The sequence below is a fragment of the Atta cephalotes genome, assembly GCF_000143395.1.
Source record: "Atta cephalotes unplaced genomic scaffold scaffold00061, whole genome shotgun sequence".
Classification (NCBI taxonomy): domain Eukaryota; kingdom Metazoa; phylum Arthropoda; class Insecta; order Hymenoptera; family Formicidae; genus Atta; species Atta cephalotes.
Window position 1 is genome coordinate 742,240 of NW_012130125.1, and position 13,316 is coordinate 755,555.

Below are 13,316 nucleotides of genomic sequence, written 5' to 3' on the forward strand. Positions count from 1 at the left end.
TATATATATATTATTATATACATATTTATTACATATTTATTATATATTTATAAACGTTGTTTTTGTAGCATTTAATGACATGTATTCGAAATTGTCCCAATTTATGACGCATATTAATCCACTGATAGGTGATACAAAACATACGTCCCTAATATTGATATGTAGATAAAGGGACGTCCTTTTTACTGACATCCAGTTAAATAATCTTAATTTAATTTGAATTATTTTTAATCGTATCTATAGATTGCCACTATTTGTACTCAATATGTTGTTAATTTGATTAAAACATTAGACAATATAATATATTATAAGACCGTATATGTGATAACACAAACTAGAAATCAAAGCCTTACACGGTCTAACTGGATTTTAAATGTTTGTATGATTCTTGTGAATTTATATACTACGTATATAGTTCTTAGAAACACGCGCCGAAATGATTTTTCGGTGTTGAAATGCTAAATCCACTAAACTATCACAATAATATCACGAGTTAAATTGACTAGTAATTAAACAAATTTTTGCTTATTCGCATCTTCGAAATGTTCTTAATAATGTTGAATGACATATTAAAATCTGTAAATAATTAATTTTTATTGCGAAAAATATTCTCTTGGCTGGGAGTCGAACCGGATCTCTTGCATTCCGTGCGAGTGTCCTAAGTCTATCGAGACTGAAATTTGTTTTTAAATTCTGCAAGACTAAATAAATTACGATATTAATATTATTTCCTAATTTAATAATAATTAATATTTATAAATTATATATTTCATTTAATAGGAATGTTTTTATTGTTTTATATGATATTTATTTGAAATGTCAATAATAAAGACAAACAAAATTTGAGTACCGATTAATGACACATGCATTAATTAACAAAATATGTATTTTTGTGATATTTTCAGTTATTATTTACAATATTTTTAATATCTATTTAATTTTAAGTGCTTACTTTTCTTTACTTTTAGTTCAATAATAGTTAGAATCATTTGACGAAAGAATCGTTGATATTAATTGTTGCCTTATAAGAGTGCCTTACAAGAATGCCTTAGTGAGCATTTGTTAAATTTGTTATTGATAATGTGCTTACAATTATAATATTTTAGCGTTTACAAAAGCGTTTAATTTTATTCAAAATTCGTTATAATAGATGACATATACAATTTTGAATACTAACACATTTTTGAGAATGAACAACATACATTGATCTATATTAATTGATTTATTAAGAAAAACAGTCACGATTGTAACTAATTGGGACATTTACTTTAGTTATGTCTTCTTATTCTTTCATAAGACTAAACCTTAGGATTCTCTTAATATGTGGAATAAAGTATAAAATATCTAGCTTTGATGTATCTGCTTAATATTTTTATTTGTATGTAAAATAATTATGCAATCATATTATATTTAAAAAATCATAATTTCATTTAAAAAACTAAAGTTCTTTAAATCTTTATGGTGCTTCCATCTAAAAAAAATTAACATAACCAAAGTACGTTCTTCTGGAAACTGCTACTTCAATTTTATACGAAACGTTTTTTTATTTCATAAAAAACAATTGAAATATTCAAAATTTTCAATTTCAGTATATCGCCCTTTATGGGTTAGATTCAATGAATTTAGTTACATTGTATTTATATCATAAAATAAAATAATGTAATTTAAATCCTTACAGAAATCTAATACCAAAACTGGCCAAAAAATAATCACTTATTTTCAGTAAAAGTTGCTGTTAACAATATTTTTAATACTCAAAATAAATGATTAATTGCGACCAGTACTAGTATTAAATTTTTATAAAAAAAAGTAATCCAAAAATTAATAGAGAGTTGATCATACATTTAGTAAATTTATAAAATTGTTGTCAATCATACTATGAGCTTGTTCAATACATTATGGTGTAAAAAATATGTAAAAAATAAATTTTAATCTCTTATAACTTTATATTGTAAAACATTATGCATTTATTACATGCACATGATAAAAAACATGATATAACAAACATATAAAAAATTAACGCATCAAATGTATTTGGCATATATGTTAACGTTAAATATATTAAATATACTCACTTTTCCTTTATAGGATTATTGCTTTTATAAAATACATAGTTAGTGATACATGTCATAAGTTTTACTATTTTTTCTAAAGACATTTATAAAGGCAAAATTATTCTTATAAAATACATATGTACAAAATACATATATACATATATACATATATACAATTATAAAATTACATATATATAATTTTTTCATTTCATGTATTTTATTTATTAAGAGATAAAAATTATAATCTTCTTTTACACTTTGTGTACTTTATATTATATTTTGCTCTATAATGTAATTTTTAAATGTCAAAAAAATTCAGCGAAGATTCATTCTAGTAAAATATGAAATGTCAATTTTTATTACGATATATAAATTGTTCATGTACCTCAACGTCTTGAGTAATCAAAAAAGCATTGCCCTTATCTGTAATATTGGCAATCAACAACTTTATTATTTTATTGAACATAATATCCACTTTTGTCGGATGATGTTTTTTTTCTATATGGCCAGTACCATTCTTATAATCGATGCACGATTGCAGTGCAAGCCTTGGATAAAAATAATTACAATTGTTATTAAATATATATATTGCCGTAAATACAAATAAATAATTAATTAGGAAATTAATGTATCTCGTTTTGTGTGAAGAAAAATAAGTGACGATTGTCGGAATTTCGATTTATTTGAAAGATTGCAGATTGAGCTAAAATAAATATGAAAAGAACAATAACTATTGCGTATGGAAGGAATTGTAAGAATTGTAAGAAATTAGCAAAAAAAATCTAAAATTTTTTAAGTACTCTTTTGAAATTTTTTAACTGTGATTTGGTTTTTGCTCAAGTTTTGTTGATCATGTTTTCTTATATGGCCATAAGATCTGATCGTATAATGATATTTTGTAATTAATATTGATGATCGCGATCCTGTGTGCCGTTTTACAAAGACAAAAAACCGCTATCTTTTTTTAAAATTTAAAAATTTTTATAAAATTTAAAAAATAGAAGAAAGGAAGATTTTTTAAGAAATCTTATACGCATTATCTATGCTCATACAGATGTAAAAAGTATAATAAATTTAAATTTAAATGTGATAATTCTCACATCACTTTTTTACTTAATAATAATAAGCTATTACGTTGCTTTTATCGTCTGCAAGTTATCCAGTTCTAGTTGCCTACATGGACAATGGAACAAATCAACGTAAAATCTTAAATCTTTTTATATTATTTCTTATTCTCAATCTTCGCGTTCTCTTTTTTCAACGCTTAAATGTGCGTATGTTCATTTTGTTTTAAGTATTATATAAAAATTTTTGGGAATCTTAATCAATATACAAACGAATGTCTTCTTGTATTTTTTTTAATTTTGACTTTCGTAATCGTAGAATAAGCCCGTATAAATCTATAATAGATTTTTAAGCCTTAAGCCATAAGAAATAGACGAATCATAGTCAATTATTTCCCTTCAATTGAAAAATTTCTTACAGCTTAATTATTAAAACATCTATTAGATTATAGATCCAGATTAAGAGTCTTTACACATAAATTTTCATTGTCGCATATGTACAAACAAGAATTTAATCACATTTATATTATAAAGGCACATGTAATATGTCGCTGAATAATTTTGGCTAAATCAACGTATTAAAAATATAAGTCTAATTCTGGATTATTAATATCCTTCTATTATTATTTCAAAATTATTCGTCGATGTATATTTAAAAAAATAGAACAAAAGAAACTTTAAACTTACCAACGTTTGAAAGTAATTAAATCTATATTTTGCTGTTTCTCATTATTCTCTCTTATAAAGTTTTCATGAAATTTGAGTGAAATAGACATGATAATGATCGATACGTTACACTAAATACAATTTGTAAAAATATTTATTAAATATCTTATTTAACAATATCTTATTTCACAAGTGATGCATACTGATGATTGAAATCAGGAAAACGAACTCCTTCCTTGAAATATAAATTTACCCTCGCGTTATCCTGAGAGACCAATATAAATATTATCTATTTAGGGTTTGTGTTCATGATGCTAGAACATAATTTAAGTTATTTATATTAGAAATTAGCTTTTATGACCTATACTAACTTGAAATATTAAATCAGTGTTATAAGTTGTGAGTGATTCTAATCGCTACGATCAAATAGAACATCCCCGTTGTTACCGATTAAGATTAATAACTATTCCACACGGAATGTGCTCTTGTTGTTAAATTCTTCAACATGTTGCTGTGCATTTATTTACAAGATGATCCACTTAAATCGACTGAAATATCTTGTTTATTTTTGATGATATAAAAAAATATTTCGAATGGAACTATTTCGAGGAGGACATATTTTAATCATGTTGTCTTTTTTCTAGATGGAAGCGCTAAGAAGATATAAAAGTCACTTCCATTTTTTCAATATGTGATTTTTTTTACACAATAAGATTTCCTAATTACTCTGTATATAAATAATTATTTTATCTGTATGTAAATAATTATTCTGTATATAAAGGTATTAAGATGAACCAAAAACCAATAATTTACAAGATATTTTATACTTTATTCTGACACATATTGACATAAAATGCTAAATAAATTTCTTTCCATCAACTTTCATCTCATTATTCTGTTCATAAAAGGTATTAAGGTATCATCAAAAAGTTATTAGTTAATTAATAGTTTATGAATTATTTAACACTTTATGTCAATATATATATACCAGAATAAAGTGTAAAATATCTCGTAAACTACTAATTCTTTTTATATCACTACTTCAATACTTTTATATGCGGAATAATTATAATTATAATTAAAGGAATTATATTGTGTAAAAAAAGTCATACGATTTCATTTTAAAAATTGGAGATCTTCATCTTTTTGGTGTCACTTAGAAAAAAATGACATGACTAAAATGCCCCTCAAGTTTCACTTTCATTTAGAGATGAAAATGATCAAATTTGATAATAACTTATCCGGTAAATTATGTTATATTACTTGGTAATTTTTTGAGGCTGATTAATTAATAATTTTTTTAGGTAAAATAATAATTTTAAAAAATTACATAGAAAAATAAAGTATAATAATTTAAGAGTATTTATAGTCATTAAGTTAAAAACGCTTTGTTTAACTTAAATTTTCATATATTGATATAATAGTTAAACAATCGACAACGTTTAAGGCAGGGATGCCAAATCAGGGACGATTTACGACGAAAGTGGAGCACTTGCACGCACCATTCACATCGTACCTAGTAATTTCTCATTGCTTCACCAATGAAATTATATTATTTTTAATTAATCAATTAATAATATGGACGATTGATGTACACCCGTTTTTCGCGAACACTACAGTCGACGACCTAGAGATCGATTCTGTATCTTGAAGGTAAAAATTATAAAAGTGAGCGAATTTATTAAAATATTGATTATTTCATTGATCAATATCTAGTAAATTTGCTCGCTTTTGTAATTTTCATTTTGTTTGAAAATACAGATCCCTAACGTGACAAGTAACCACACACTTAAGGAGTTGCTATATGTTCACATATGTAGACACGTTTTATTCTGATTAAATAATATGTTTAGATTTAGTCAATAGCCCTGTTATTCTATCAGCGATTTCTATTAGAAGAACGTTATTTTATTTTATACAGCCTACATTTGTATAATACATAAAACTATAAAGACAAAAAATATAGCCAAAATTATATAATAATAAATTATTATACAATAAATTATCATCATTTAACCACAATTTTACTATAAGTAATTGTAAAATTGAATTTGACGGTATTTTTACAGCTCTACTTTCATTTGAAACATTTTTTTTATATCATCATAAATAAGCGAGATATTTTAGATGGTCACCCTGTATACGTAGAGTAAGGTTGCCGAAATCGCACCACTTTTTACTTAATTCATAATTCAGAAATTATAAAGTTAAGTTTTTTACAAACTATAAACTGCACTTTTTTCTCTTTCTTATTAATTAAGTAATTTTTTCATAATTTTTTGGCGCCATTATAACATTTATAATGAAGATTCTTTTCAATATGGTACGATTCTGGCAACGAAGAAATTCAATGCACTAAAAGCAGCATCGAATATGGGAAATTCCTCAGTTCAATATGCATGCACGTTTTACAAGAGATCATCCGAATATGAGGAGGAAGTATAAAGAATATTTTAAATATAAATATGTATGAGTAAATATGTACTCTCTCGTATTTTCACCTCCTCCCCTCTCTCCCCCCACATACATATACAATGCACACGCACATTTACAAAATCCGATCAGCAACCTGTCTGTGGTACCAGGATAATATATGCTAATATTGGCAGTAATTGAATAAATTGCATAAGTAAGTTTGATGCATTGTATCTCTTCGAAAAAAAAATCGTACAAAACTTAATTTTTTTTTAATTTATAAAAGAAAGGTCCATACTTTACCATAGTTATCATGACATTTATGAAAAAAATATACTCCACCCCGTAGCGTACAACAAGCGCAAATTTCTTAAAAAAAAACACATCCTTATTTTTAAAAAATCCTAGGAGATAGATTCAAAATCCATTGAAAACTTCGTAAAGTACAGACTTTACTTTTGAAAATGAAAAAGGAAACTTTTCAATGAGATTTTTCACGGAGTCACGCTTAATTGAATTTATGCGAAATTTGATATAAATTTACCTATGCGATAATTTTGTTGACGAATGTATACGTATATAATTTTGATGGATTGCTCGAGTACTTCACGTGGTTCTTTGATGAAAATTTTCTTAAGAGTTTACGTGAAGGAATATTCAAAATTTTTACTTGATCCTTAAAATCCGTACAAATTATATATTTTGCTTTTTTCAATAATCATTTATTATTTATTTATTTTTCATTTACGTCAACATTCAACAATATTTAAATATAATTTATTTAAAATAATTTAATCACAATCCTAAATTGATTTTTTTCCTTTTGTATTTGTTATTTATTTAGAATTATTTAATCATTTTTTATAAATCGAATAATACATGCAATAATTGTTTCGACTAAAATAATAAATCGTTTTCACAGAACAGTATCCATTATATGCTTCTCCTCTCTAAAGCAAGAAATATATTATTTTAAATAACTAGATCTATTAATTCTTGATGAAAAGAAATTTCTCCCTTTATCTATAAACATAGCCTTTGTTGCGGCATCCAATTGTTGAAAACCTTCTGTCCGTATTACTTTCGTCATGTTTTTAAAATAGAAGTTGAAGCAATATTTTATCAATTCCTAAAAAATAGATACTACACATATAAGTGAATTACAAAACATTTAATACAAATACATTTTTAGAGCTAATGAATTCTGCGTAAAAAGTGATGATATTCGTGTGAAATAAAAGATTCGCGTATAGGAATTTTAAAGGAAAGACTATTTTACTAGGATAGAAAGAAGAATGAAAAACAAATTCCAATTGGATTAATACATAAATCCCATTATAAAAAATTTTTTTGTCTCAGAAAAGAAAGAAATCCACAATAGAAAACAAAAAAAATAATTCTATTAGTTACCTTCCTGTAATGTTCCACCATTTTATTGATAAGATTAAAGAGGTGTATGACGTTTGATACAGTAATTGTTTTTTTTATTGTTTCTATACAATTTATCTGGAGATTTTTCAGGCAGACTTCATCTGCCAGTTGCAAAAGATCTGCAACGACGAGATATTTAATCGCAAATTGCAGATGTAATGTGCGGCACGTTTAACCCAAACTCACCTAGCAGGTCTTCAAAAAATGACAGATTGATTCTACCGGTATACAAATATTCTAAAAATGTTTTATAAACAACGTATCTATAATAATGAATCTCGATGATGCTGAAAAATATATGGAAATATTACAAATGAATCAAATAAAAAAAGATTCTTTAAAAAATATACACTTTTTTTATAAATATGTACCTTTGTTTGCTTTCAATGCAATTAGTTCGAAACATATTTTCAAAATATATAGAACGAATCTTCAAGATAGCCTTGTGAACATAAATTGTTTGTTTCTCGATTACTATCGTGAGATCGCTCGTTGACTTTAGATACAGGAAATACGAATTAATTATTAAAGATAAACATGCGTATTATGTAATCACCAAATCTTTCCTTTTGTTACGCAATAAAAAAATGTATAGTGTAATAAAAAGAAAGACATTTAAGATATCAAATCATGAAACGAGAGATATTATTGAAAAATATGCTAAGACTTTATCAAAGAGACAAAATAGAACTATAACAGTCAATATAATCCATTCCGGATTGTAAACATTTTCAACTAATGACTGGCTTGCGGTTTTTAATACACTATCAGTTGCAAGAGTTTGAAAATTTTTGATATTTTTAAAAAATTTAAAAAACTAAATTAAATCGTAAAAATAAATCGTATTGTAATTCTTATGATACTTCATTGGAAATACTAAATTCGAGAAACAAATAGATACACAGAATAAAGTCTAACCTGATCGTTGAATGCAGTTTCCAAATCATTTAATATGTGAAATTCTTCATTTATGAATTCACAGGCCACGGACATTGGTGAATGAGCTATCATCGAGTTACATATATCAAAAGCGTTCGTACATTCACAGACAACAAGGTTTTTAATTGGTACATTAAAAATAAAGCCCCATGTGTAGATATGTCCCACGCTAGACTTGACAAAGCTTTTGTAATCAATGACAGCAATGTCCGATACTTTTTTTACATTATCTATGTTTAGCTGTTGATCAAAAAATTCTCTGATTTATGTTACGCTTTTCTGTTTCCTATTTATCACAATACAATTACAGAAGCAAATTATTCACCTTGGTAGGAGATAAAATTAGATCAACTCTGTTATTCAGATTCAATTGTCTATAAGTGTTCGAACCCCACCCGTAGACTTTCCCTTTATCGGTTAGAGCGAGTGTATGATCAATTCCACAAGCTACCTTGACTAAACATTAAGATTAAATAGATTAAATAGGTTATTCTACAATGCTTGCAGCTATAAATTCTTCATGTATATATCTTTACATTTTTAGGAATGTATTTTAAAGAAAATTACCAATTGTTTTGCCTGTAAATGCGGCTATTTCACGTGGCTCTACTATGAAAGGCAATTTGCCTAAAATTTGGGGATTACCCAAACCTAATTCCCCACACTTATTTATACCCCAACTGTACGTTTTGTAATTATCGGTAACTACCACATAAAAATTATTTCCGCAACTCATACATGTAATCTTCTCTTTGATATCTATTTGGTATATACTGCAATTTTTTCCATCAATCCAAACGTTTATGTAATGTACCTAAATTAAATATAATATATCTAAGTGAAGTTTGTACAATTAATAATTATTATTATTAAAATTCATTCATGATAATATCGTAGTAACACTTTACTTTATCGGCATCAGTCAAAGCGAGAAAATTAATCGTGTTAGCTGCAGCTTTTACAATTCTTGTGTTGCTCCAATCAATCTTACAGGAAGTGTAACATACATATTGTGAGAGCTTTTCAAGATTTGCCATAATTTCATTTTCAACCTTATTGTTTGTAGATTCAATTTCAGAATTGAATGTAGGTTTTGCATTCGTATCTTGCCATACATGTTTCTTTTAAAAAGATAATTGATTTATTCAGTTAATTAATTATAGGATATTATCTTCTTAAATTGAAATTCTTGAATATTTCACTTTTTTTTAATAATATGAAAAAATTTTTCAGGTGAAATTGGATTTCGAGATTAACATATTTTGATCACGTTTTTTTTCTAGCTAAAAAAAGGTTACCTCCTTCTGTAAATAATATGACTTTTTTACATAATATGATTCCTCTAATTATTCTACGTATGAAATTTATATGGACAGATATAATGCGTGGGATCATTTGATGTAATAGAAACACAATTGCTTATTTCTAAAATTAACTTTCATATTTTTTTTAAGCAATTATTATGTGATTCTTTACATAAATTGATTCACTACTTTATTATTACATAAATTGATTCACTACTTTATTATTCTGTTTATAAAAGTATTTAAGTACGATTATTATAAAATTAATAATTTATAAGATATTTAATATTTCACGTTTGTGTTGGAATAGAATATAAAATATCTGATAGTACTCTGTCTTAGTACTTTTATTCGTGGAATTATGAAATCATATTGTATTTAAAAAATTTCATAAAAAAAAAATTAAAGTTCTTCATATTTTCATAGTACCTCTACTTAAAAAAAAAATAACGTGATTGAAAAGTACATTCTTCTCGAAATTATTTCACTTTCATCTGAAATATCTTTTTGTTTCATCTAAAACAATTAAAATATTCAAAATTTTCAATTTCATTATTTCATGGGCTCTACATATTGGTTAGATTCAGTGGATTCAGTTACATTGTATTTTTATTATAAAGTAAAATAATGTAAAATACAAGTAACTCAAAAATTAATAGAGAGTTAAGCATAAAAAGTTTTGATCTTTTATAACTTTATATTATAAAACATTATGCACTTATTACATGCACATCACGAGAAAAAAATGTTTCATATAAGTTATAGTTATAAGTTATAAAAAAGTTATAAAAAGTTATAAAAAATTTTATATAATTATATAAAATATGTCCGTATATATAACATTTTTTTCTAGAATAATAAAAAAACATAACGTGCAGAAAATATATATATATATAAAAAAATTAACACATTATATGCATTTAAATGTATATAAATTAACACATTTAATGGTATGTTAACATATAATATATGTTAACATTGTAAATATATTAAACATTGTAAATATATTAAATATCCTCATTTTTCCTTTATGGGATTATTAGATTCTATAAAGAATCACACATACACACTTAGTGACACACGTCATAATTTTTACTATTTTTTCTAATAAAGATTCTTTTATAAATGCAAAATTTACTTTATAAGACATCTGTTTTTTTTCATTTCAATATATTTTATTGTTAAAAGATAAAAATTACAATCTCTTTTTACACTCTGAATACATTACACTCTACTCTATAATGTAATTTCTAAACGTCAAAAAATTTCAAAGCAAAGATTCATTCTAGCACCGACGAGATACTAAAGACCGACATTCTGGGAGTTCGCGTTCTTGTGAATATTGAAGTAATTAAAAGTTAAAAACTGATAATATACTAATCTTATGATTTACTAATTTTATGATTTATTATTGATTTAATATTTATGCATTTACAACTCAATAATACTCGATTTTTCTTTAAAACTGTGATTTCAGTGTTATTGTCAAAATTTGATTATCAACAGAGATGATAAGTACAAGAAAAAATTATAATTTTTCTGCAATAAATAGGATATTATAGCTTTACAAGTATGCATATTTATTATGAAACATTTAATGTAATAAAAAATCATGAATTTAATAATGTATGACCCAAATCTTTATGTTAATAATTGCAAATTTATATTAATTGTCATTAAAATCAGCGTTATTCAATTATCTCCGTTGGAGCCTTTTTATATCGCCGAAAAAGTTTTCCCAAGGTTGACGGTCTTTAATAATATCTTGTCGATGATTTTAGTAATTTAATACGAAATGTTAGTTTTTATTATAACATATAAATTGTTGTCATATACCTCTCCGTCTTCAGTAAGCAAAATAACCTTATTTGAAGTATTAGCTATTAATAACTTTATTGCTTTTTTGAACATAATATCCATTTCTATCGGATAGTGTTTTTTTATCTATATGACAAATACCATGGTTCTCATAATCGATGCACGCGCAAGCCTTGGATAAAAATAATTACAATTTTTTAAAAATATATATTACCATAAGTACAAATAAATGATTAATTAGGAAAGTAATTAATGGATCTCGTTTCGTGAGAAGAGCAATAATAAGTAATGATTGTGAGAATTTTGCTTTAATTGAAAAGTTACAAATTGCGCTAATATAAATTTGAAAAGATCAATAGCTATAACATACGGAAGGATGTAAAAAATTAGCAAATAGAGATCATAGATTTTTTTAAGTTCTCTTATATTTTTGAGATTTTTCAATGATGATTCGATTTCTGTTCAAGTTATATTTCTCATGTTTTTTTTCATATCAAGGCTGTAAGATCAGATCTAATGACACACTTTTCATAATAATATATTGAATCAACTATTACGATCTTGTGCTGTTTTAGAAAGAAAAACTGTCTTTTCCTGCTATTATAAAATTAATAGAAGATACAAGAAAGGGAAATTTCTCAAGAAGTCGTATACGCTTCATCTATATTCGTACAGAAGTAAATTTAACTTATTATCTATCACATCACTTTTTTGCTGCGCGACAAACGTTTACGTGGACAAAAGAACATTTCAACGTAAAATCTTGAATTTTTTTGTGTTCAAACTTCTTATTCTTAATCTTCGTTCTCTTTTCAACACCCGAATGTATGTTCTACAAAAATTTTAGGGAATGTCAATCAACATACGGATGTCTTCTTGCATTTTTTTTAATTTTTCAACTTTTACAATTGTAGAATAAGAGTCTTCGAACATAAATTTTCATTGCCGTATAAAAATATGCATAAAGAAGATTTATTTAATCGCATTTATATTATAATAAAGACACATATAAAATGCCGTTGCATAATCTTCTGACTAAATTAATGTACTAAACACGAATATAATTCTAAGTAATTAATATCCGTCCATTATTATTACTCGTCGATGTATATTTTCAAAAATAATAAAAAAGAATTTTAAACTTACCAACGTCTCAAGGTAATTAAGTCTATACTTTGCTCTTCCTCATCATTCTTTCTTATAACGTTTTCATTAATTTAATATTTGAGCGGAATGGATATGATAATAACCAAAAATAACCGTGTTAGGAACACTAAATACATGTAGAAATATGTGTTAAATAATAGCTTATATTACAAGTGATGCGTACTGACGACTGAAAGCGGAAAAAATGAACTCTTTCGTTGAAAGTCAATATAGGTTTGCTTGCGTGTTATCGTGACCAATGTAAATATTATTTACATAGGCTTGTGTCTATGATGTTAAAACATGATCTGATTACCATTCTTCCATATAATATAACTTTCGATAAATCTCAATTCGATATATATATATATATATATATATATCTATGTGACATATGACGAATTAGTTAGTTTACCTACTCTNATANATAGGTTATTTACTATAATAAATAATTATTTTTTAATTTACTTGTATTATTA

General features: G+C 25.4%; 2 protein-coding genes across 2 annotated transcripts in view; both read right to left on the bottom strand.

Annotated features, from left to right (window-relative positions):
• LOC105623646 (RCC1 and BTB domain-containing protein 2-like) overlaps positions 1–3,894 on the bottom strand; it is a 7,803-nt gene extending 3,909 nt beyond the window's left edge. Inside the window, exons 1-2 of the mRNA XM_012205026.1 lie at positions 3,806–3,894; positions 2,440–2,602 (exon numbers count right to left, since the gene is read on the bottom strand). Of these exons, the coding sequence (XP_012060416.1) occupies positions 2,440–2,602; positions 3,806–3,894 (252 nt within the window). The remainder of the gene's footprint in view (positions 1–2,439; positions 2,603–3,805) is intronic.
• A 3,272-nt stretch (positions 3,895–7,166) lies between these two features.
• The window catches only part of LOC105623647 (RCC1 and BTB domain-containing protein 1-like), a 7,859-nt gene continuing 1,709 nt past the window's right edge, over positions 7,167–13,316 (bottom strand). The window contains exons 2-9 of the mRNA XM_012205027.1: positions 9,478–9,690; positions 9,137–9,383; positions 8,895–9,025; positions 8,549–8,809; positions 8,002–8,126; positions 7,817–7,848; positions 7,610–7,749; positions 7,167–7,328 (exon numbers count right to left, since the gene is read on the bottom strand). Of these exons, the coding sequence (XP_012060417.1) occupies positions 7,167–7,328; positions 7,610–7,749; positions 7,817–7,848; positions 8,002–8,126; positions 8,549–8,809; positions 8,895–9,025; positions 9,137–9,383; positions 9,478–9,690 (1,311 nt within the window). The remainder of the gene's footprint in view (positions 7,329–7,609; positions 7,750–7,816; positions 7,849–8,001; positions 8,127–8,548; positions 8,810–8,894; positions 9,026–9,136; positions 9,384–9,477; positions 9,691–13,316) is intronic.